The sequence below is a fragment of the Simochromis diagramma genome, unplaced genomic scaffold (assembly GCF_900408965.1).
Source record: "Simochromis diagramma unplaced genomic scaffold, fSimDia1.1 OVJJ01000205.1, whole genome shotgun sequence".
In the NCBI taxonomy this organism is placed as follows: domain Eukaryota; kingdom Metazoa; phylum Chordata; class Actinopteri; order Cichliformes; family Cichlidae; genus Simochromis; species Simochromis diagramma.
The window spans coordinates 13329412-13353328 of NW_024386782.1; the positions used below are offsets into that span (position 1 = coordinate 13329412).

Here is a 23917-nt window from a genome sequence, read left to right on the forward strand (position 1 = left end):
CCATCCAGGTCATAGGAGAGCAATGTAAGCAAAGACACCCACACCACCCATCCCCAGCCACCTCCTCCAGCTCTTCAGAGGGGATAGCAAGCCATCCAGGGGATACAATCCCTCTAGCATATCCTTCTCCCACCTCACCTAGGAGGCATGCTGGTCAAATGCTAACCACCTCAGCTGGCTCTACTCTGAGTCCTTCCTGTATAACCTTTCAGATAGACCATGAATCAAAAGACAGCCTAACATTCGGAAATTTCTTTATTTATATCGATGAAGAAAGGGAGGGGGGTAATAAATTAGTATATTCCTTTTGTCTGTGTTGGCAGTGGAGGGATCTCTACACCCATGTAACCCTTCATCCTTAAATAAGATAAATCAGTCAGCATTAGTGATAAATTTCATCTTTGTGCCTCTGACTAAACGTATACAAGGAAGCATGCCGATGTGTTTTTGTTTTTTTTTTTAAACATGTATGCGCTTATATAAAAATAACTTCAATCGAAACCTCTAGAACAACCCTGTGGCGCGTTTATGAGTTTGGTTATTTTTTTAAACAAATATCTTAGAAAGCAACTACTAGTGCATGAGCATCGCTCAGTGATGCTGTTGGACCACCCCAAACACCTCATTGGTAGCCATGATGAACACACCCAACCGTGGTCACATTTTTTAAACGTATATCAGTGCCTTAATAGTTACGCTACAAAAACCTCCACGGAAGAGGAGAGTGAAATAGTGCTCTGACACACCCGGCGGGGGTGACAGTAGCCCAGACTGCTGTGCGTTGATGCTCTCCCCTTGCTTCATGTGGCCTTTGAACTCATTGTTGTGTCGCGGGTGACGTCAGTGCCGTGTGCGGGAGACGGAGCGGCGTGCGCCTGGCGAGACAAAGGCGGCGGACCGACCGGGGTCAGGCAGGCAAGAGCAGCAGCAGAAAGCCGAGAATCACTGTTTTTTTTTTTTTTTTTTTAACTAAAAGGTAACCGCTAACCTTGGACTTCAGTTGAGCTCTCCCTGACGCTGGGAGAAATGAAGAGGCAGTGACACTCCTGTGGAAATCTCCTGGAGGAGGAAAAACAACAGTGCCCTCTTTTCGGTTTTAAACGTTTTTTTCTTCTTCTCCTCAAACGCCCCCCTTTCGGTTTGCTAGTTAGCCGAATCGCTAGCTCCTAGCGCTGCACAGCACAGGTCTCCTCCTTCAGTCTGCTCCACGTCTTTCCCTAAAGAACTGGGCTACGAGTGAAGAGAGGACTTCATCGACAAAACGTAGATAAAGTAAGTTCTCGTGGTTTCCGCACGTATTTAATTTTAAAAAATAACACGGCAGTCTGTGAATGTGAACACAAGTTCGACTGTCAGAACAGAGCTAAAGCAGCTAACCGCGGCGCTCTCAAACAAAGAGGTCGACAACGTGACTGAGTGCCGACTGTGTGGAGCTAGCCTGCTAGCTTTTGATTCTTGGAGCTAACAACAGCTCATTTATATGTTTATTGTTTTTAAATTTACGTTTAAATTCGGTCAGCACACACCGGACCGGCTGGAGTCGGCACCGAAAAGGCTCGGGAATATACTGTATGTGGTTGTGAGGACGGGCAAAGCAGTCAACCTCCTGGATGAGCTCAGTTGTCAGACAAACAGCAACAACAGACAAAGCAAAGGCGCTCAAATCAATACTGTTAATGCGCGTTGTTATTGTTGGGTGATCTGAGGCTCCACGGTGCTCTGTTACACTCATATTTTGTGTGTTTTAATAGAAGACATGGAAAAACCTTTTATTTTTATTGTTGTTTTCTTTGAATTTCAGCAGAGGGTGAGCGGACTCCCAACAAAACAGGCATCCGTGATCTGATGTGAGATCCACGGAGAGACTATGCCTAGCCCTTTATTTCACCCCGAGATTATGGACCACGACGTGGTGATCAGCAGCCAACACAACGGGGTCGGTCTGTCCAGGGAGACGGATCAGGAGTCCCGGGAGGAGGACCACCAAGAGGCGCTCCGCTTCGCTTTGGACCAGCTGTCACTGATGGCCATGGAGAAGGTGGACTGTGGGGGCGGCGGAAGCAGCGGGCTTGTGGACAGCCTCGATGGGACCCAGGGTCCGGGACCCGAGAATTGCAACGGTGTAAGTGCAGGGGGGTTCGTGGATCTACAAATGCTGGACCATCCCAGCGGGTCTCGGGACTCTCCGACGTCCTGCTCTCCATCCCCGGAGTACTATGGCTCAGGGGGGTACCACATGGCCGGCTCCCATGCCATGCTCCACGGGGAGCCAAACTCCGTCCTCTGCAGCAGGAAAAGAAGTGTCAACATGACCGAGTGTGTTCCCGTCCCCAGCTCCGAGCATGTGGCTGAGATAGTGGGCAGACAAGGTAAGGCTGTGCCGTTGAGCAGCTTGTTCTTTGTTTGGGTGACTGCCTGGTGAGCTGGGTCTGTGAACTTCAGCTGTCTGAGCTTGATGTTGTGGTCGGGCTGCACTTCCCTCTCCTGCTCTTCAGTGGCAGCATAATGCGGATACTCCACTGAAATGAAATGCCGCTGTAGTATTTGTGATTTTTGTTTTTGTTTTTTTTGTTTTTTTAAATCAGCAATTAGACAATGCTCTGACAGAGGGTGAGGGAGTGAGCGTGGCTGAGTGGGAAGGGAGGGGGAGGGGAGGGAAGGGAGAGGGTCAGACAAAGCGGCAGATTGTCGGGAGTCTGGACATGTCTAGCAGCCTGCACCAAACAAAGGAAATATCGCGAAATGTGTAGATTTTCTTCGTACCGCAGATCACAGGCGGCACTGAACTCACACCTTCACCTCATACATGCGTTTGTTATATTTGCTTCTCAGAGCAGATGTGAGGCTGAAACGGGGCAGCAGCAGACGCACAAACACGGGACTGGGCGGTGTTACGCCCTGCACCCAGCTCAGTCTGCCGCTGCTGCTGCTTGCCGCGACGTTTATACTCGAGATGATTTCTTTAATTATGATTTCTATTCGGATGTGTCCTACACTTTAAATTTAGTCACGCCGTGGGTTTGTTTTTCCCGTTGCGCTCGCGCTAACGTTACAGCATTGTTCTCTTTGTTTGAAAAAGCCATGCTTTCTGCTTCCCAGAATGACATCACACTCCGTGCGTCCTATTGGCCGCCGAGAATGAAGCGTCCGCATTTAAAGACACAGAGCAGTGTGGATGCTGCTGCTGGGAGGAGGCATGCAGTGCAGCACTGATTTAATGTGGAGAGCTTCATGAAGACCTGCTGGCTTTACTGCCTGTTTCATAAAATGATCAGCACTACCTCAGTTTGAGCTGATGATAAAGGAATGGCTGATTATTTTTCATTTATGCTGTAGTTGTCGGTAAATTAGGTACACTTTGTGTAGTTTGGTGGCTCTCTGACTGGAGCATACACCACTGTTGTGGGGTGTGGATTATGTCAGGAAAATGCTTCTCATTTTTACTGAAGCGTGTTTTTTTTTTTTTTTTTTTTTTTTTTTTTGGCTTCTGATGCCAGAGTAAGTCTGAGTTTATACTAATATAATCATGTTGTAGAAATGCTACTTTCAGCTCCTTCCTTTTTCACAAAGGGTCACCACAGCGGGCAGATATGCATATTTGATGTGGTAGACCTTTACACATTTTACCCTTCCTGACACAACTTCAAAAGGATTTGTGTCTCCTCCTGGGACCGAACAGAGGAAATTACTTTATTTATCCTTGCGACAGACTGGCAATCTGTCCAGGGTGTACCCTGCCTCTCACCCTGTGGTAGCTGGGACAAGCTCCAGTCCCTCCACGACCCAATAAGGATAAGCAGAAAAGAATGGATAGATGGGTATTTTATGGTAAATTACTACACCAAAGTGCCAGGCGAATGTTACAAAAATATTTTTGATGTCAGGCTTTGAAATTTAGGCTGAAATTTGTGCTCTGCCTAATATAGCCCATTCATATTAGTGAGAGCAACTCAATTTTAGAAACTTTACAAAGTGAAGCATTCATAATTGTCAGCAAAATGTGATCAACTAATAAAACAAACAAAAAAAAAAACCTTGCAGTTGATTGTGTGCTTCTGAATCTTCCAGGTTGTAAGATCAAGGCCCTGCGTGCCAAAACAAACACCTACATAAAGACTCCGGTGCGAGGCGAGGACCCTGTGTTCATCGTGACGGGACGCAGGGAGGATGTGGAGATGGCCAAGCGTGAAATTGTGTCTGCAGCAGAGCACTTCTCTATGATCAGGGCGTCCCGCTGCAAAGCTGGAGGGGGTGGAGGAGGCGGCTCCCTTCCCGGACCACCAAACCTACCTGGACAGACCACTATACAGGTGCAGTAGCCCTGCTGTGGTGCTGGGTCATGTTTTTGCTTTTTGTCTTGTTTTGCTTGAGAATCAGCTAAAATATCCTTTTATTTTATCCCTGATCCAGGTTAGAGTGCCGTACAGAGTAGTCGGTTTAGTTGTTGGACCAAAAGGGGCAACAATCAAGCGCATCCAGCAGCAGACTCACACCTACATCGTGACACCGAGTCGAGAAAAAGACCCCGTGTTCGAGGTGACTGGGATGCCAGAGAACGTGGACAGAGCGAGAGAGGAGATCGAGACTCACATCACCCTGAGAACTGGAACCTTTGTAGACCTCCAGGGAGACAATGACTTCCACACTAATGGCACTGATGTCAGTCTTGAAGGCCTTGGCTCCCTGAGTGGGGGACTGGGGGCGACTTTGTGGTCCAGGGCAACTAGCCACCATTCTGCCCCCCCTCCTCCTCCTCCTCCAACATCCCCACCTTCTGCTCTTTCCATGTCTGTACACCACTCGTCCGGCAGGAAGATGTCCTCATCGGTTCCCTATCACACGCACAATGGCGGGATGAGCGCAGACAGCTTCAGCACCGCCCGGAAGGCCACCGAGGGAGGCAGTCCCACTAGCCCTTTTAGCACAGGCTCCAGCAGCGCTGGGGGATTCACTTTTGGGGGCGATTCCACCCCAGGACTGCCTTCGTCAGACGAGCTGGGCTTCGAGTTCAGTGCTTCCAACATCTGGGCGCCTTTCGTCAACAGCGGATCGGGCAATAAGACGGGCAGCTCCTCTCAGCAGCAGCCTCTGCGTCGCAATAGCAGCGGCGTCAGCGCCGGCGCCATCACTCCACGATTGTCCCCGACTCTGCCTCAGGACACAGGCGTGGTCCCCCCTCTGGATCACCCACTTGCCCGTCGTGCTCAAAGCGACCCCCTCAGCACTCTCTCCTGGCTGCAGTCTGGCAACGCCGGCGGCGGCTCCTTCTCCGGAGCATCGAGCTCCAGCTCCGGCGGCTCATCGACCGGTTACTCCTCCTGCTCGGCCTCCTCCCTCCCCGGTGGGTCGCCTACCGACTCAGAGGGAGGCGGCAGCGGCGTGGGTCTCACCTCTGGGATTTTGAGCCGACTGAAAGGCAGCTCTGGCTCCGGGGTTGCGGCTCTGGTTGGGGTCAGCCCCGGGGTCAACAGGGACTGCTTCGTGTGTTTCGAGAGCGAGGTGACGGCAGCCCTGGTGCCCTGCGGCCACAACTTGTTCTGCATGGAGTGCGCTGGGCAGATCTGCCAATCAACAGAGCCAGAATGCCCCGTCTGTCACACTCCTACCACACAGTGCATCCGCATCTTCTCGTAATGTCCCGGGCAAAGGGAGGGGTGGTGGGGTAAAATGTGGGATGGGAGGGGAACGGTCCCAAGTGGGGCACCAGCTGCGGCAGAGACAATGGAAGGAGTCACAATAATAACCTTCACACACATGATGGACCATAATAAATGCATTAATAGAGATGACGATACTATAAGGATGCTGATTTATTGCTGGTAACTGTCGATAAATGATGATGATAATAATTAATAGTGACTTATTTTCAGAGTGAAGTTAATTGAAACTGGTCTGTAGACAGTTGGAGCTCAGCCAGTCTCTTGGTGTTGAACTTAACGGAAGGAAACTAGTGTCTTATCTCTCTTCAGGCCTTCTTTTTGACCCAGAGCGGCCCTTGCGGCTGCCTGCTGGTCTGTCTCAACATTTCTTCATTCTGGCTTCTTCTTCAGATCTCTGCCTGCTCTCTCTCTCTCTCGCTCTCTCTCTGTCTCACAGCCTTTCTTTTTGACACTTTTGTACTTAACAGATATTTTTCAATGAAGCTGTCGACGAGGCCTGCACTTTTCTACTCCCTAATTTTACTGTTCTCAACAGGGCACCGCCCGTTTCCAACAAATCCCTTTGTCCTTTGCTCTCACTCATGCTGTTGTTTGTGGCACGAAGTGGCAAGGTTCCTCTTTTTTTCTGTAAGTTTGGGACTTTTCTCTCTGTTTTTATTTTAAAGATCGCCGTGTTGTCAGGCACCTAGAAGAACAATAAACCCAAGGGACCTCTTAAGGATCAATTCCAGTTTCTCTTTGCCACAAAAGAATAGCCATCAGTAAGTAAGCCAAATGAATGTTATTAATAGACATCTCTTGAGTGAATTCATGTTGGATGAGTCTGCCCCACATTTCAAATGTGGCTGTCGCATTGATTCACATTAATTTTCCTTTAATAGGTGAGAAACGTACCATACGTGAAGTAACGTGTTTGAGGTCAGGTCTCTGTGTTTGGGCAGCCTGACAATCCCTTTACACCCCTCTGTCTCTGCGATATGCGAGTATGAGTGTGTGTGCGAGAGAACAACGCCCACTCATGCTGTTCGTCGCACCGCCGAGAGTAGGTCTGCTCCCTGTCCCGTTCTTCTTTGCTGCACACTCGGTCTTGAAGGAAAGCGACGCTCTGATCCATCCACACTACTGTAGTTGTCCTCCCACGTCTGTTACGCCCAGAGCCGCCTGTTTCTGGTGTTTTCTACTAGTTTTTGACTCTTGACTGTCAAGTGTGTGGCTTACAGACAATATTTTGAACACTAGGATAAGATGGGGCTTTTCTGATGTCACACAAGAATGTGTTGTCCAGTTAAGGTTAAGGAGAGAGGCCTCCTGCTGCTCCTCCTACACTAAACGATTACAAGGGGCCTCCATTGAACCTTTTCTTCATGCACTGTAAGGCCCGGCCCCTCTAAACTAAAAGCGGAAAAGAAACAGCTCTTACTGTTTTTGTTAGGTCTTCCACCTGTCTCTCACAGCGAAGCTGTACGGCACTCTCTGACGTCACTGTTGTCCCCATACAGCGCTGTACTCCTGGCAAAATGTAGTGCACTATGTGGCTGGTTGATTGGGGTCTGTCATGTGTTTCATAGCATTACTGAGTAACTCCAGTGAGGCAGGTACATCCTGTTTTTAAGTTGTTGTTTTTTTTTTCTGTTAGTGTTTTGATTTCATTGAGTTTGCAGTAACTGCCTCCTGTAGTCTTTATACTATGTGTATGATTTTTTCCAACGTCTGTGTGACGTTACACGGTTGCAGGTTTTTTGTTTTTGTTTTGGTTTTCCCTCTCTCCTCTCCCTGACACGCGTGGATTCAGCTCATAGAACGAGACAAAGCCATGACAGCTGAATTTTAAAGAAAAGAAGAAAAAGAAAAAGACGTACCTAATTTACAAGGGCTTCCTCTGAACGCACAGACACACGATCACATTTTCAGGCTCACACAGTAGGAAGAATCAACTTATCCTTTATGGCAGCTAGTAGCTAGGTCATCCAGGGCTTCCAGACACTCGTCGTGTTCAAATCCCAGCAGCTGCAGAATGTTGTGCTTCTTTTTAGTTATTCTGTTTGTTGCTTTTTTCTTTATTTCTTTTTTTGGGAGGGGGGGTCTTTTGTGTGTCGGGGGGTGTGTGTGTAATTGCCCTACACAGTCATCACATGCAGATCCTGTTGGTGTGTATGGCGCTGCATCAGGGTGCCTCACAGATCAGGACGAGTTGCAGGGTTTAAATGTCAAGGAATTAAAGGTAACTCTTGAGTAAATATGTGGGCTGATTTTGCTGTGCTTTGGTGCTGTAGCCTGGATGATGATGATGTTTAACTTATTTTTGTCTGTTTCCTACGTGCGTGACGAGGCTGTCCTGGTTGAGCAGCAGCAGCAGCGCACCAATTGGTGCGCAGATGAGCTCGTGGTGCTTCTAGTGCAACTCCCTGCACAAACGCAGGAGAAATAAGTCTGTAAAGGGAGGCCGTTTTGTTCTCAGATCAACTTCTCCAATGCACTGTAGACCCAATGACCCTGTTCTCATTCTCGCCCTCACCCCTCCCCCTCTAATTGCCCACCCGGCCCCGTGGGGCTGGAGCGTGTTCCTCAGAGCAAACACGGGGCTGCGAGCGCGTCTAAATGAGCCATTCTGTGATGACTGATGCGAGTCTGAGGCCCAACTTAAAGCTCTTACTTTCAACTGTCTGAGGTGACGCGTTAAACAATAAAATGTGTTGTGATTTCCAGATGGGTTCAGCGTAGATCCTGCTGTTGCACCAGGATGTTTGTGGCTGTTGAGAGAATGTTAGGGTTGATGTACAGTAGTTTAATTGTTAAAAGGTACTTTTTTTTTTCTTTTTCTTTTTTTTTTTTCTTTTTCCTTTCCAGATTGACTGGTGATTTTCTTTTGGGTTTTTTGTTTTTTTTAACAAGACGTCTCCCCCTTCCCCCACTTCCTTCCTAAAGGTTTGAAAACAGGGTTTCCTGAGGCATGCTAGCCAGTGACCTCTGACCTTTTTTGTGATTAGAGGTGGGGGGAATGCAAAGAGAGCCACGCCAGTACGGGGTGCCAGACTCCCCTCGAACCTCTGCTCTCCTCTATTTTTGCTTTAATTCTTTTTGTATGCAGAACCAAAATGTCAAACGTCAGCAAACTAGGTTTCAGGCCTAACCTGTGTGTATGTATATACCCTGGATACAATCATCGGGATCTTGTTTTTCAAAGCAAAACAACTTAATTGAAGATGAACGTAGTTTCTAAAAAACATGTATTATTATTTGTAAGTTAACCATCTGCATGTCTTCGAGCCTTCTGGCATTAGCTAATAATTTTTAAGATACAAAAAAAACAAAAATACAAAAAAACAAAAAACTTTTTACACATTTTATTTTTTACAATTTATTTGCTTACCTAAATATCCCAGACAATAATGTGACCCTTTTATTACTTCAAATTTATTTTTGTTTTCCATTTTGTTTTCTTTCTTTTTTTTCTTTTTTTAATTTTCCTTATTTCCTGTGTACTACATATAGGCGATTTATAACAAAATGAGAAAATTATTGAAGAAATTTTAAAATTGAAATATATTTTATTTGAAAGTTTATGGACCTTTTAACCGTGAGCCGGGAAAAATTGTATAATCGTATAATTTGAGCTGACTTGACGGTTATGAGAAATGTATCAAGAGTTTTATTTTTTATGCTTCTTTAATAAAGTCTTGTTTTGTTTTTGTTTTATTTTTGTTTCATTTTTTTACTGGAAAATAAGAACTTGTCTGTGTGCTGTGTCTTTATTGGCAGTGGAAATGTGCACAAGATTGCAGCAGCCGCATCTTCCGACCACATGGTGGCAGTAGAGATGCACCTGCAGAGGAGTAAACCATAATGACGTGAAAAGTGTAGCTCGGGAGTGTTTGCTTGTAAATGTGACAACAAGACGAAGTTATTCATTTAGGAACAGGTTTTTCCAGCATGTGCTGTGAACTTGAAGATTGTGTGTCAACAGTATGAATCCAAACTGCTCAACTTTAAATACAGTCCCACTGTTTTCACTCAAACGTCACTCTTAAGTTGCAGCATTTAATGTACTTTGGGCTCAAACTGAGCGTTAAGAGATATCAAGGACTTATACAGCTGTTGGGAGGAGTGAGTGGGATAAGAGGAGGCAGTTTGCTTTTTTTGCTGCTTCAGTTTTATGTCAAAATGTACAACTCTGAGAACAACGTGATTCGATGGAAGCTAGACGTCTCAAGAAGAAGTTGGGAACTAAAAAGCGACAGCTGAAGAAACATTTAATGAACATTTAATTACAGCAGGGCGGTAATATGGCTGAGTATAAAAACGGCGGCAGAGTTTTAAAAATGTGGAATAATTTTAAAGTAATATTCTTGAAAGTAGAATTGTGAATACTTCTGTCATCATCTGCAGTACAAAAGATTCAGAGAATCTCTGTTCGCTCGCCTGAAAATTGATACTGGATGCCCGTGATCTTCCGGTCCTGACGCGTCACTGCATTAAAAACAGGCGTGATTCCGTCATGGACGTCAATGCACCTTGGGGGGCGAGGGGGTGGGTACAGGAACACTTCCATCCACCAGAAACGCTGCTGTTTTCTCTGAGCCAAAAATAACCAGAGCAAAAGTGAGAAACTGCTCTGTGGTCAGATCATTCAAAGTTCCTGCAGGATAAAGAGACCATCCACTTGGTTTACAAGTCTGCATCTATGATGGTAATAAGGTGCGTCGGTGCCTGTGGAGTTGCACATTTGGAAAGGCTGAACGGTGTATATATAGGTAATAGAAGAGCATATGCTTCGTCCAGATGATGTCTTTCCGGCTCTTGGATCTTTCACTGAGACGATGCTTCACTTCATTACTTAAATCACGCTGCTGTTATTGTGTATATATTTATTTATATTTCTTCATACATTCTTATATAGTTCTATATTGTGTATTTTGTTGTACAGTTATTTTATTTTCAACTTTAATTTATATATTTTATCTTATTCTCCCAGTTAAATTTACCCTTCATTCTAATTTGTGTTGTACAGTTATTTCATTTTTAACCTTAATTTATATTTTATTCCTTCCTAGTTAAATTTACCCTTTTTAATTTTTCATATTTATTTCCTATCTTATTCATAGCCTTTTCCTTTTTTGTTTTCTTTAGGTCACGAGCAGTTGTCCAAGCATTTCACTACATATCGTACTGTGTATGACTGTGTACGTGACAAATAAAATTTGAATTTGAATTTGAATTTGCTAACATGCGTACTGCACAGCAGCAAGGCTTCACAGCAGAAGCGTTCACATGATGAACTGACCCGCACCAGCCCAGACTGTTCACCAACATTTGGCACATGAAATGAAAAAGAAGACAAAGAAGACTCGGGACTTGTTTTTTAATGCTCCTCTCACCCGAATTCCAAAGCTCATCAAAACCATTTTTACTTCTGTCAGTCACAACTGAAGAGTGATGATCACTCACTTTCCTGAATACTGTCCAGCACTGCATCAGTGTTTTCAATCAAATTACCTTTTTCAAATATGTATGAAGGAGCAAATAGAGAAATACACTGTTAGAGGTTTACTTGCAAAAAACAGAAGTACATACTTTCTGTCTTGTGTCACAACTGCTCATCCAAGGGTGCCATGCTGCTCTGAGATTTGGTGAATGTGGAGGACATCTGTGTGCAGTCTGTGCAAAATGTAGCTGCGGTTACTTGTTTTTAGCTTACAGGAGTGGCCGCCACTGTGGTCTTTTGCTGCCATAATCTGCTTTCAGAAATGCTCTTCTGCATACCTTGGTTATTTGAGTCACTGCTGCCGTCATATCAGCTCAGAGTAGTCTGACCATTCTCCTCTGACATCATCAAGGTATTTTCACCCAGAGAACCAGAGAATTTTGTCATTTCAGACCATTCACTGTAAACCCTGGAGATGGCTGTGTGGGAAAATCCCAGGAGATCAGCAGTTTGTGAAATACTCAGACCAACAACCATGCAGCTTTCACTCACCTTTCTTCCTGATGCTCAGTTTGAACTTCAGCGTGCACATCTGCATGCCTTAATGCTTTGAATTACTGACCTGTGACTGTTTGAGTGGATAGTTGCATTAAAGAGCAGTTGAACAGGCGTACATAATAGAGCGGCTTCTGAATGTATGTAGTCTGACATGTGATATAAATGCTGTTTCAGGACCAAAAAGCGTGCACTTCACCGAAAGGGAAACCCATGCATTTAAATCTGAAGCCTGAACATGCGCAGACTCTTCAAATGGTTTTGTTTTGAACTGATCACATAAGTGTTTATTTGATGCTTTGCAAGACACAGGCTGATAACAGCTGTGCGGGGTTGTTGTGGTGGAGGCAAACAGAAGAGAGGGCACGGTTTTGAGTGCCGGCTTTCATTTTTCAGAAGATGTTTGTTTTTAAAGGTGCGGTTTTAATTCCCTTCAGTTTGTGTTTAGATTTCTGAGACGCTGTTTCTGGAAATCTGTTTAAACATTTGGCAAAATTGTAACAGGAAGTGTTGAGGCTGTTTAACAAAAAGGCAGCCTTGGACATTAAATATCTGAATTATAGACTCAGAAAACCAATAACAGCAGTATGGCATCAAGTCACATGAACACTTTTATATTTAACAGAAGGTTAAATTGCAAATATCCTAATGTAAACCTTCCAGATTCTCAGATATGGAAACTTGTCTCACACTGGGGTCAATGGACTGTTAAAGCACACATTTTATAGAGCAAATATCTTATTATTTGATATCATCCTTGTTAAATATAACATAAATGAAAATACTCATCTGTTACAACCCTTGTTAACTTTGGGATAAAAAACCACAGTTATTTCTTCCTGACCACTTATCTGGTTTAGGGCTGACAGATGATCAGTGGAAACAGGAAGCACCTTATGTTTTTGTTTTGATTTTTAATAAATTTGCAATTATTTCAAGCTAGCGTTTTGTTTTTGTTTTGTTTTTAACTTTTTCATTGTGGAGTATTATGTGCAGAATTTTGAGGTGAAAATAAACCTAATCCATACTGGAATAAAGCTGCAATGCGACAAAATGTGGAACAAATGAAGTGCTGTGAATACCTCTCTGCTGAATCACACTTGTTATTAATCTCTGTCTCTCTTCCACAGCATGTCTTTCATCCTGTCTTCCTTCTCTCACCCCAATCGGTCGCAGCAGATGGCCCCGCCCCTCCCTGAGCCTGGTTCTGCCGGAGGTTTCTTCCTGGGAGAAAAGGGAGTTTTTCCTTCCCACTGTTGCTGAAGTGTTTGCTCATAGGGGGTCATGATTGTTGGGTTTTTTCCTCTATATGTATTATTGTAGGGCCTACCTTACAATATAAAGCGCCTTGAGGCAACTGTTGTTGTCATTTGGCGCTGTATAAATAAAATTGAATTGAATTGAATTTTCTGGTTGGCCAACTTAAATCACCAGTCACCCTAAACATGCATGTCTTTGGACTGTGGGAGGAAGAGGAGTAGCCGTGCAGACACAAGAAGAACATGCAAACTCTTGGACCTTGTCGCTATGAGGTGACAGTGCTAACAACTGTGCCGCCCACAATATACTAATCTCTGGGCTTAGAGTACAACATGTATAAAGCCTAAGTCTGAAATGATCACCTGTCTTTCCTCACTCTTCACAGTGGAGAGGCAGCTGAAACTTGATCCCCTCTTTTGCTCCATATAGAGGTCAGAGGTCACACACAGAACAGAGAAGCCAGTTGATGTGTTCAAAGACTCACACTAGAAACTTGGATTAGGTCTCACTTGCATCCCAAAGTAAGAATAAAAATGACTGTTTCTGCTTCGACTCAGAGGCAGTGATGCGATTCTCAGAGAGACGGTTGGGTTGTGACACAAATGTCCTTTTAATAGGAAGCAGATCACAATCAGGCTGCATTCCAGTTCCACTTCATCCTCATTAAAGAACAATCGATAATGATAAGAAACAAATTAGAAACATCCTCGGTAGAAAATAATTCTCTCATGCGAGTTCTGTGTTCACTACATTCGTATTGGTTACAGATGACGTATTCACAAGCCTTTTGGAAACAACAGAAAACACCGATGAGCTGTCGTTACATAGCTTTGAAAGTAAAAACAGGGAAGGAGGAGAAACCCCCCCAAAACAAAACAGCAAGTAACATCAAAGAGACACGTGCTGGCACAATAAAGTTTCCCATCATGCAACTGGAGTTGATTCTATTCACAGGGCGCCATCGTTGGTCTCCGCGGAGGTGTGTCAGCGTGCATGCATGCATGTGTGTCATCTTACATGTGCCCTTTTGTGCTTGAGCAGAGGTCTGTGTGTGTGTGCGTGTGTGTGTGTGTCATCAGTGCATATGTGTGGTGGTGTCTGTATATGTGTACACACATACAGACGTGAACCAGGCAGCCAATGAGCCTCAGGCCGGGTCATCACTTATTTATTGTTGCTTTTTTTTTTCAGCTACAACCTGACATGTCAAGTTTTTGTCTTGAGCTCTGGGGTTACCAACGGCAACCCCCCCCAAAAAGTTTTAACTGTGTTTAAAGGAGCACTCCGCTGATTTGTGTGCAGGTAAAAACAAACAAAAGAGAGGGGGGGAAAAGGTAGTGCTTGGAGATGTTGTCAATATAGTCTTCTTCCTCGAGGACTGCATTACCCACGATGCAGTCTGGGTTAGTTATTTGTTTTTCAGTTATCTCCCCCCTCTGCAGAGCTTTAAGCCACAAGCAGACAGGACTAAGCAGGACTGACTCTCCTACCCCTCCCTCTTTTTAAATAAGCAAACGCTCAAATCCTGTGCAACAGTAAAAATCAGTGGAGTTCCCCTTTTAATGTTGGGCAACAACAGCAAAATCAAGCACGATCAAGTGCAATTTAATGGCCTAAATCAGAGGCATGATTTGGTCTCCCCAAGAAAGACGTGCTTTTAGGGTTGAACTATCCCGACGATCGGAGAAAGAAGGCTCTGCTGAGAGTAAATAACATTCAGACGATTAGTTTTTGGTAGCTTTTGAACAGTTAAGCGAAGACAACATGTGACAGGGCCAGCAGTGACGCCCGGGTTAAAACAAAAACCTACCCACGGCGTCACTGACATCACTCAGTTTTACACAGAGACTACAAGACGAGCCGGATGGCGACCGCGAACGCTTGCTCACCTTTTCACATGACTAAAAGTGACACTTGTACACCATAAATGCTTGGCGGTGACTCTGATGGCTTCATTCTTTGAATAAAAAAAAAAGAAAAAAGAAAAACATGAGCTCTGCTTCGTGCAAATTTGGTCCTACTGAAGGCAAAGCAGTAATTCAAAAGCAAAACACGTTCCTTCTTTCTTATCCAAAACGTGTGAGAAAGAGATTACACACTTCCAACAGGAATGGGAACTTTATGAGTCCACAAATAAAATATTTCAGTGAGTTACAAAAACCACGTGATCATAACTTTCCCATTCCCTTCATGCAGAGTGTGCAGTTGGTGCTTCTGTTAGTTATTGACAGCGCATACGTTTTGGGTGTGTAGGTACAATGTATTGCTCACAATCTCACAGCCCATTTTGCAGGTGTGACTATCAGCCCACACACACACACACACACACACACACACACGCTCTCACAAACACACACCCCTTCACGCATACATTAACAAAAAGCATATTCACCAGCTTTGTTGGTGAAACAAACCACTATTGCCTTGAACAGATGTGTTCAGATGCGTGTGCAGGCGATCGGGAGGAAAGTGTTCCACCGAGCGGTTGTTCGGCACCACGTGTCCTTTTTATTTGTTTCGAGTTCCTCCACGGTGACACTTCAAGGTTTAAATGGCAGAACAAGCAGGCGGGCAACAGAAGCACGGACAGCATGAGTTAGTGCATGAAGTGACATCCCAGTCCACCCATCCTGTAGCCCTTTTTTAAAAAAAATTAATGTGCACTCTTCAGGGGGGAGGGGAAGGTAAGACGTCGGGGTATTGCTCCGTTTTGTCGTGACGTGAAGCAACAAGAAACATTTTAAAAACTGCACATTGTGTGTGGCCGCGGCTTTTGCCCCTAACGGCACGTCACACGTCACGGCACGTCATGGATCCACTGGTGGTGTTTCTTCTCCACAATGACAACGCTTAGTCATGTCACATTTTATAAAAACCTTACTGTACCGGGGTTAAATGCACCATGCTCACACAGACAACATATCGGAGGCACCCATCTTTAACACGGGAGCGGGAACAGTATAATCACAGTGTTCCTGGGGGTCAACATGCAGGAGATTACATTACAGGACTAGCAGTGATGTTGACCTTGGATGTCAAACGATCCAGGGTCAGTGTTGTGTTTTTTTTTGTTTGTTTGTCTGTTTTTGAGGGGAAGGAGGGCTGATCTTAGATCTGTGTCTGAACTCCAAATTACACAATATGTTACATCGTGGGAAGCCTACAAAGAGCAAAACAACGAGGGTCGGGGAGACGGACTGGAAGAACGACACACAGTCAGGCAGGCAAGCAGACGGACGGACAGGCTGACGGAGCATAGCTATGGCGAGGAGCAAAGTGCAAAGTGGTCATTCTCAACCTATTCACATGGACTTGTTGTGGATGCAGTGAGCGTTATCTCACATCTAAATGCGCGGCGTATAAAAGGCGTAGTGTGGCAGGAACGAGTGAGTGAGGGATGGGGATGTGAGGCTTCAGTGGAGAGTTTTTGGGGGAAATGACTAATGAGATTCATATAAACATATTCCTGCTTGTTTGCATTGATAACATTGCGATGTAAATGTTGCATAATGTAAGCGAGATATGTACAACTGAGCATTTTTATGTGTGTGCTTGTGTATTGCACGTGGTTGTCTAACTATGCAGGTGTGAGTAGTATGTGTGCGTAACACTTTGCCGGTCAGGTACGTCTCTGTGCACACGTGCTCTCTCGCTCTCCTCTCCCTCCCCTCAGCTGCGGCCCTCTTCGGCCGAACGCTGGTCTGACTTGAGTTTGACGAACTCTTTCGCCACGTCGTCGTTGTTGCGCTGAGAGAGGATGCGCAACACCGTCAGGCCCGTCTCGTCCATGTGGACGCGTCTGCCCAGCGGCATCCAGCAGGTGACGCTGCCCTTGTTGGCTATGTCCTTCACCTGCAGCACGGCCATGCCCACGGTGCGGTCCTCCCTGGCGAAGCAGTAGTCCTTCACGCACACTTGCAGCTCGTAGCTCTCTGGCCCGACCTCAGTGCCCAGCGAGCTGGAACGAGACAGAAAACACACGATAAAGGTCAGCTTGTCTCTTCTGGATCAGCTGGTGCTGCAAATCAGACTGAGTGGACACTCACTACTGGAAGCTCTCATTGAACTTTGGCGACCAGCTGTTGTTCTTGGACTTGGTGGCAAATTTCCTCTTCTTGTCACTCAGGTGAGGGCCGATGATGTAGACTTCGACGAAAGGCCTGAAGCCCTGTGCTTTCCATTTCAGGTCATTAGCAGCGATCACTGGACACAGAAAGCCAGGGTAGGCAACATGAGTAATAAATCCATAACAAACTTTCAGCATGATTAAATTGGTCTGAGAGGAAATTAAGGCTCCTGTGGGTCTGCTTTCAGACTTTATAAAATACAGGAGACCAGATCAGCAGTGGAAAATACAACCAGTGACTTTAGTCCTTTCTAAGTACCTCTCCTCGTGCACCTCTGGACTGCTTATAGAGCAGCCGTTATTCTCATATTGCTATTATACAAATTCTGTTTACACTCTGTTTGCTGTGGACCTCAGTGAGAGGAAACATCAGCTTCTGTGTCAATGATCATCACAGTGATGAGAGCCGATTCTCTGGCTAGGATCCCGAGACCAAACAGCAGACTTCAAAGTCCACTCTGTCTAAATCTGAAGGCGACACGTCAGGAGCATGCTTGGTTTTTTTTCGTTTTGTTTGTTTGTTTTTTAACTCATCGGCTTTTGCACTGAGAATTCGTCCCATAGGGTCAGACTGTTGACTGTAATGTGCATTCTGTGGAAGTGGTGACAGCATGAGAGGCGAGACTGAGTAGAATAAAATCACATTTGGCTTTTGCTTTGTTTTGTATACAGCAGTGCATTTTACGCTGTGGGCCACATACAGGCCACTTTGATGGTAAATGGGCCGGTTCCCCTTTGTGTTAGTGTAAACAAGTTTAACCACACACCCCTGAGACATCTTGATTTAAGAACAAGAAGTGTAGTTTCAAGAGTTCTATGTATTTCTTTTTTCTACATGATAAAGAAATGCTGCTGTAATGAATGAAAGCATGCATCTATCAGCATGACTCTTCAGGCTAAATTTGTAAAAAAAGAGATCTGTAAAACTGCTCAATTAAGCACAAAGATTTGCCCTTTATTTTCAAACACTTACTGTCTGTAGCAGATAGTAAAAAAAACAACAGGTACTTTTATGCCATTTAATTGTTTATCTATTACTTATTTACTTTGACGTAGCATGAATCACCATAGGCGAAAGCTTGATCAGTAGCCAAATCTGTACAAATTGTGAAAATACAGTTAAAAGTTCCAAATGTATGGCCTCCATATTTTCCAAATCTATCCAGTGAGTCACACTGGAGTCTTTGCCTGGCCGATTCTGGCCCCTAGACCTTATGTTTGACACCCTTCTTTGAGCATTTGAGCAGCTTCCACCTGAAAGAGCAGGGTTTGAATTCTGCCATGATGCAGATGGCTGTACTAGTCTGGTGGGAGGGGCTGTTTGTTTTTCTGCCTTCTTCACATTTCTGCCGACTGAACAGCTTTAAGTGAAAAAACAAAAGAAGGTGACAGAAGACACAACAGCAAAAGCTGCTCTGCTATTTTTACCTTTCACACTGATCTTGTGTTCTCCATTAGGCTGGGGTAAAATGTCCACATTCATGACCCCCTCACCGACTGCATCCACTCCAGACGCTGCAAAGACACGCTCTGTTAGTGGATGACAGGCAACTGTGCCCCTACTTTATCTTTCCATGGCTGTGAACTTGTGTTTTCTGCAGACCCTGATGTAGCACAGTTGAGATGTATGACTTCAAGAATTGTAATGTATCAGCAGACTGTGAACTATATTTAAACATGCAGATGTTACACACATGCGCAAACGTGCGCATGCAGGCAGGAGTTCTCTGAGATAATCTGGTGGCCGGGTAAAGCGGCTTTTGTGCGAGCTGTAATGCAAAGAAAATGGCAAACTCTAATGCAGTGAGAAATCTTAATTTGTTAAAGATACTACAAACTCTGAACTGAAAAGAAAAAAGGAGATTAATATGAAAGGAAACTAAAACAGACTGAACAAACACTGCTTTTAATTAACTACCACTGCTGTCTTAAATATCATGTTTCTGTGTCTCATGCAGCAGGCAGGGTATGCATACTGTAATGTAGCAGGCTACATCTTTCATAACTGGGCATGTACTTTAATCAAGTAAAAAGCAAAAAAAAAGAAGAGGGAGCAGAGTGAGATCTGAACTGTGCCCAAAGCGAACACTGCTCGCAGTCAGGTTATCTTGGGTTCCTGACAGTTTGATCACAAATGTATCTGAGCAGAAGCTTGAGTGCTGCAGGTTTGCCCTGGGGGACATGCAGACGTTACATAACACTGCAGACTTGTACCTTTTTCTGGTGGTGTGTCTTCGTTCGCTGTGTACCTGATCCCTTTTCCTCCATGGACTGAGGGGAAATGAAAGGAAGTTAGTATTAAAAGAACAAGCTCACACTAGTACATCTGCACATGAATATCATTTTCCAACCCAACAGTTTATAGAAGTGGTTCTGGCTGATGTGTCTGACACCTAAAGGATTAGGTATCCCTCAGCAAGGTGTCCAGAAACGTGTCTCTGACCTACAAACCATCTTCAGGCTTTTAAACTTATATACTTTGTATCTAAAACAAGCAAAGGCAAAGAGTATTTTGCAGTTTTCCTACCATAACTCACTCAACCAGTGAATTAAGCATTTTCTGTACTGTAAGCAAGTCATTCTTTTTAATCCCATAATCCTGTTTAATTCCATAAACCACAGTAACAAAGAATAAGCAGCTGAGCGCTTTGAGAACATCTGAAAGCTTATTTGTGTGAAATTGTTTGAAGCTACCTTGTGACCGTGTGTGTGTGACTCAGATTGAAGTCGTACCCTGAGCGTTCTGCGAGAGGACAAACTTCCTGATGAGTTTGTCTGTGGCCTGCGTGTATAGAGACAGGGCGTAGCGCAGAGACTGCAGATCTGGACTCTTTTCCAGAAACGTTTTCTTCAGGCCCACACCGCCGGCGTGGAAGTATTGCTGTGTAACAGATGTGACATGACACGCTTATTGAGGATAACCGAATGGCAGATAGACGGCAGACACAGCGAGCTCTAAGCAGAGCGTGTAATGTGAGCGAGTGCGACTAAACTGCCTTGTAGCGTGCATCAGGGCTGTCAGTATGCAAGCAATGAAGAAGTAATTTAAAGATCTCTAAATGTGCGCCAAACCTAGCAGATGCAACAGTGATTAAGAGTCACATTTAAGGTGGGTTGATTAAGAATGGAGAATACTTCTTTTTTCTATTGATTTAAAGACAAGTCTCATGTATGATCACAGTGTCCATATTAAGTAGGGAGATTCTATAATATGTGCTGCCTAAAAAACACGTGATCACCTCCTCATACCTTAATGGTGTCCAGCGCTAGCTCTATTACTGCACACTGCTTAGGAGTCAGAGCCTTGGCCTCCTCTCGGCCCATGTGTTCCTGCAGGACAGGGAGAGAGGAGTCATTCTGTACTGCTGACATTCAATAAATGCAATTTTTTAGACATGTTCTTGTTCCACTCATCTATTTTTAATCACCTTCAGCTTTGAAAGCTGTCCCAACTCCTTTGCAGCATTGAAGATCATCTGAGTTCCCTGTCGAGGAGAGACACAAAGACCAGGTGGTGCAGAGTGAGTGGATAAAAGAAACAAGTGGAGTTTTCTGAGATGTGCCAGTGAGGAAGATTTGCAAGGTGACATGTGAGCAAACTCCAAGTTTTATGCTGGTTTATGCACTTTAGTAACGTTGATTTGAGTGAAAATTACCTTCTAAACAAACAAAGCAAAAAGGTTATGTCTTTGGAAAGTTCTCAACAGCAAGGAGGATTATAGTTTAAGTGCTTAAGTGTGCAGTCAGCAGTACTGCAGGGACTCATTGTCACGTAACGCTGCCTCTGGTGCACTGTGCTGCCATCTGAACTGAGTTTTTGAACTGATGCACTGTATCCACATAGAAAAAAGTGACAAAGGCTATGAAGAGTGAAGTTAAGATCCCTGTTTAAAAAAAGAAGAGTGTTTCTTCATGCTTAAAAAGGCTGCACATATACTTACAATCACCTATGAAAGGATGAACAAGAAAAACGGCAGGATAGATGGGTTAATGTACAAATCCAGGGTAACGCAGCAAACCAAAACACTAAAGAGGAAAAGGGTGAAAATATCCGGGGGGCGGCTGTCTTGTTTTTTAAACACGTACCGTCTGGTCAGTAAGGGTTGGAAGCACGATTGTTTTTTCCATCGTGTTCATCACCAGCTTCCACAGCTCCTTTAGCACTCTCTTCAGGACCGTTTTCTCACAGATCTTAGCAAACAGTGATAAGCTAAAACACAAAGAACACAGAATCTCTTAACACACACTATAACAGCTTAAAACATGATTTCAGTCATGGGTGTAATTTCTTTTTATTCATTTTGATCATCAGATACAGCCACAGGGAAAAATAGACATTACCCTTGTTTGAGGCTTTTGGCTAGGGTTTTTCAAAATAAAAGTATCTATTTGGTTTTTTTGTTAGCAGTGGCATTGTTGGACTTGGAGCAAAACTTTTTTTGGTTTCATGGCAATCCTTTTTTTCTATAAAATGCTTATTGTGCAAAATATTGGAATTTTTCATAGCAAAAGCAGCAACTGAAAATGTGGCCATTTAAAAAAAAAAAAAATCAATAAAAAGCATTTTTTTTCTGTTTTTGTAGGTAAGGTCAAGAAATCTCAACATTTGATCCCAACTCTTGAGACAAATTTAAGTTGTTTTTTTAAACTTTATTGATGGTCCATGGAGAGACACTTACTTGCTGTCCAGGAAGTCCATGATGGGTTGCAGGACATTGTCAGCTTCCTGCACTACACTGCCATTTGCTGGGACAGTCTGACCTTTGACCTGGGCTAGGATGTCCCCCATTTGCCTCACGTTATCCTCGATCTGCGGCTGGAAACTATATCATCGTGTGGAAATATTCAAATGAAACGGACTCAAAAAATTATTCTTTGTCCCCACGAACATGATGGAATAATTTTGAATAAAATGTAACTGAAAAAAAGAAAATCAAAAGATTATTTATTCAGATTATTAATCATTAAGGAAAATATACTTGGTATAAACCGAGTGTATACCAGCCAAGTACAGTTCATTTGACTATTTTCCATAAAATTTAACATTTTGTACTTATGTAACAAGATTACATGAAAGATTTAAATGTAATTGAATTACTTAAAATCAGCTTTTTTGGGCCACAAATATTTTTCTAAGTGTGTGTTAAAGCTACTGTGGTTTCAGGGTGACAAACAGACGCACACACCTGACAGCAAAGATGCGGCTGAGGTCATCCATGACGCTATTCAGTTTGTTCTGCAGCTCCTTCAGGAAGTCGCTGGCCTCCACATTGAGCTGGAAGAAGACAGATGTGTTGAGTGCAACAGCCGGGTCACATGAGAACAACCGAAATGAAAACAGCCCGTTTGGAAACTCACATCTTTGCCTCCCATGGCCTCAAACATCTTCTCCAGCTGAACTCTGAGCTGCTGGATGTTATTGATTATGATACATGGCTGACGGGAGAAGGAGAAAAATCATTACACACACTTTTGTCTCTTTCACCCCCCTCTCTCCATCCCCATCCTCTGTCTGCTCCTGGCTTTTTATTGTGATCAATCAAGGTTAGGCCTCAACTTTTTTATTGCCTTGTCTGTGAAAGCACTCTTTTGATGCAGGGTAGCAGAAGCAAGAGTTTTCAGTAATTAGTGCACCTCCGGGGGCTCCTAGTCTCTCTGGGAGTGCAGCCCACATTTCCCCAACCTTATATCACATTCAGCTAATTACACAGCCCTAATTCACTTTGAGAGCTGCAACCTGGGCACAGCTATTACACTGAGGAACAGTTTATTATGTTCAAATTAATCAACTTGACCATTTACACCAATCAGTGTAGAACATAAAATGCAGTTCGAGCTCCACAGTTTTTCCACGCTTACCACTTTCTCTTTCTTGACATGATTTGGAAAGTCCTTTGCTATGATGTCAGCATAAGACAGCAGGACATTGCCAATCGTCTAAAAAATAAAATAGTAATAGTTAGACATATATGACAGCGGGGAAACACTCTGTGAGAGAGTTAGTCGGTGAAAGTCACCTTGGCAAATCTCTTCATGTAGTTTCCAACGATCTGAGGGTCAGGACACTCCAGTTTACGGATGATTTCAAAGCTCTGATTGAGCTGAGAGAACACGTCCACCACTGAGCAGGAGAACAGAGCGTGCTCTGACGTTACCTGGAACTGTTGATCAACAAGAAAGAGCAGGAGAAGTATTAGAAGCAAGCGGTACATCACATTGACCTGAGCACTGACACTAACACAGACAGGGCTCGAATCCCCTGATGGCCACCAACGGGAGAAACTCACATCTGGAACAATGGAGCTGACCCCGAGGTCAGCTTCCTGTGACGACATTTAAAAAAAGTTCTTCTAAAATCTTTTGGATCAGGGGGATCAAGGCGATCAGAGGGGCATGATGGGAAACAAGTCCCTCATTAACAGCCCGGCCATTAGCCAAGAAGTGAATAATGTTATGGTAAGCGCCGGAGCCTGGGGATCGTTTTTTTGCTGACACAGGAAAGCAGAAGCCGCCTCTGGTGACAGTAATTGGACCCAAAGGATCCCCGACATATGAGCTGGGAGACTCTTCAGCTGCTTTGTATCGACTTTTTGATGTGAGCCAGACTGAGAGTGTGAGATGCTTCATGGTACTTATGTGTGTGTGTGTATGTGTGCACTAACTGGTGCAGTGAGGCATTTTTTCACTTTGGTATTGAGTCAGTATCGAGCCATTATTGACTCCCTTGAGGCATTCAACCCTTTCTTCTTAGTTTGGGATGCACTGAGTCAGAGAGATGATGAGAAATTCCAGAATTTGCATGGAAATTGCATGAATACATTTTTCGGGGGGATTTGCCTTCAGGTGATGGGCCTCATTTAAGTTTTCACTATGTATTCAATTGCTGTCTCAACA

General features: G+C 44.3%; 2 protein-coding genes across 4 annotated transcripts in view; one reads left to right on the forward strand and one right to left on the reverse strand.

Moving 5' to 3' along the window:
* The first annotated feature begins 662 nt into the window (after nt 1-662).
* Nucleotides 663-8751, forward strand: LOC120727588 (RNA-binding protein MEX3B-like). Of its 2 annotated transcripts, none has more exons than XM_040021949.1 (4): nt 663-1272; nt 1805-2369; nt 4069-4310; nt 4411-8751. In XM_040021949.1, exons 2-4 carry the CDS (start codon nt 1868-1870, stop codon nt 5632-5634), a joined length of 1968 nt encoding a protein of 655 aa, XP_039877883.1. In that variant the 5' UTR covers nt 663-1272; nt 1805-1867; the 3' UTR covers nt 5635-8751. The 2 variants fall into 2 exon arrangements, with proteins under 2 accessions (XP_039877883.1, XP_039877882.1); XM_040021948.1 differs by having other exon boundaries at nt 664-1272; nt 1802-2369.
* A 5334-nt stretch (nt 8752-14085) lies between these two features.
* The window catches only part of LOC120727595 (protein unc-13 homolog A-like), a 34782-nt gene continuing 24950 nt past the window's right edge, over nt 14086-23917 (reverse strand). For both annotated transcript variants that reach the window (XM_040021960.1, XM_040021961.1), the window contains 13 exons: nt 23041-23184; nt 22883-22960; nt 22382-22459; nt 22210-22298; nt 21703-21846; nt 21110-21233; nt 20452-20508; nt 20273-20353; nt 19757-19904; nt 19238-19294; nt 18452-18538; nt 16944-17100; nt 14086-16855 (listed from right to left, as the gene is read on the reverse strand). In XM_040021960.1, the coding sequence (XP_039877894.1) occupies nt 16567-16855; nt 16944-17100; nt 18452-18538; nt 19238-19294; nt 19757-19904; nt 20273-20353; nt 20452-20508; nt 21110-21233; nt 21703-21846; nt 22210-22298; nt 22382-22459; nt 22883-22960; nt 23041-23184 (1533 nt within the window). In that variant the 3' untranslated portion in view covers nt 14086-16566. The remainder of the gene's footprint in view (nt 16856-16943; nt 17101-18451; nt 18539-19237; nt 19295-19756; nt 19905-20272; nt 20354-20451; nt 20509-21109; nt 21234-21702; nt 21847-22209; nt 22299-22381; nt 22460-22882; nt 22961-23040; nt 23185-23917) is intronic.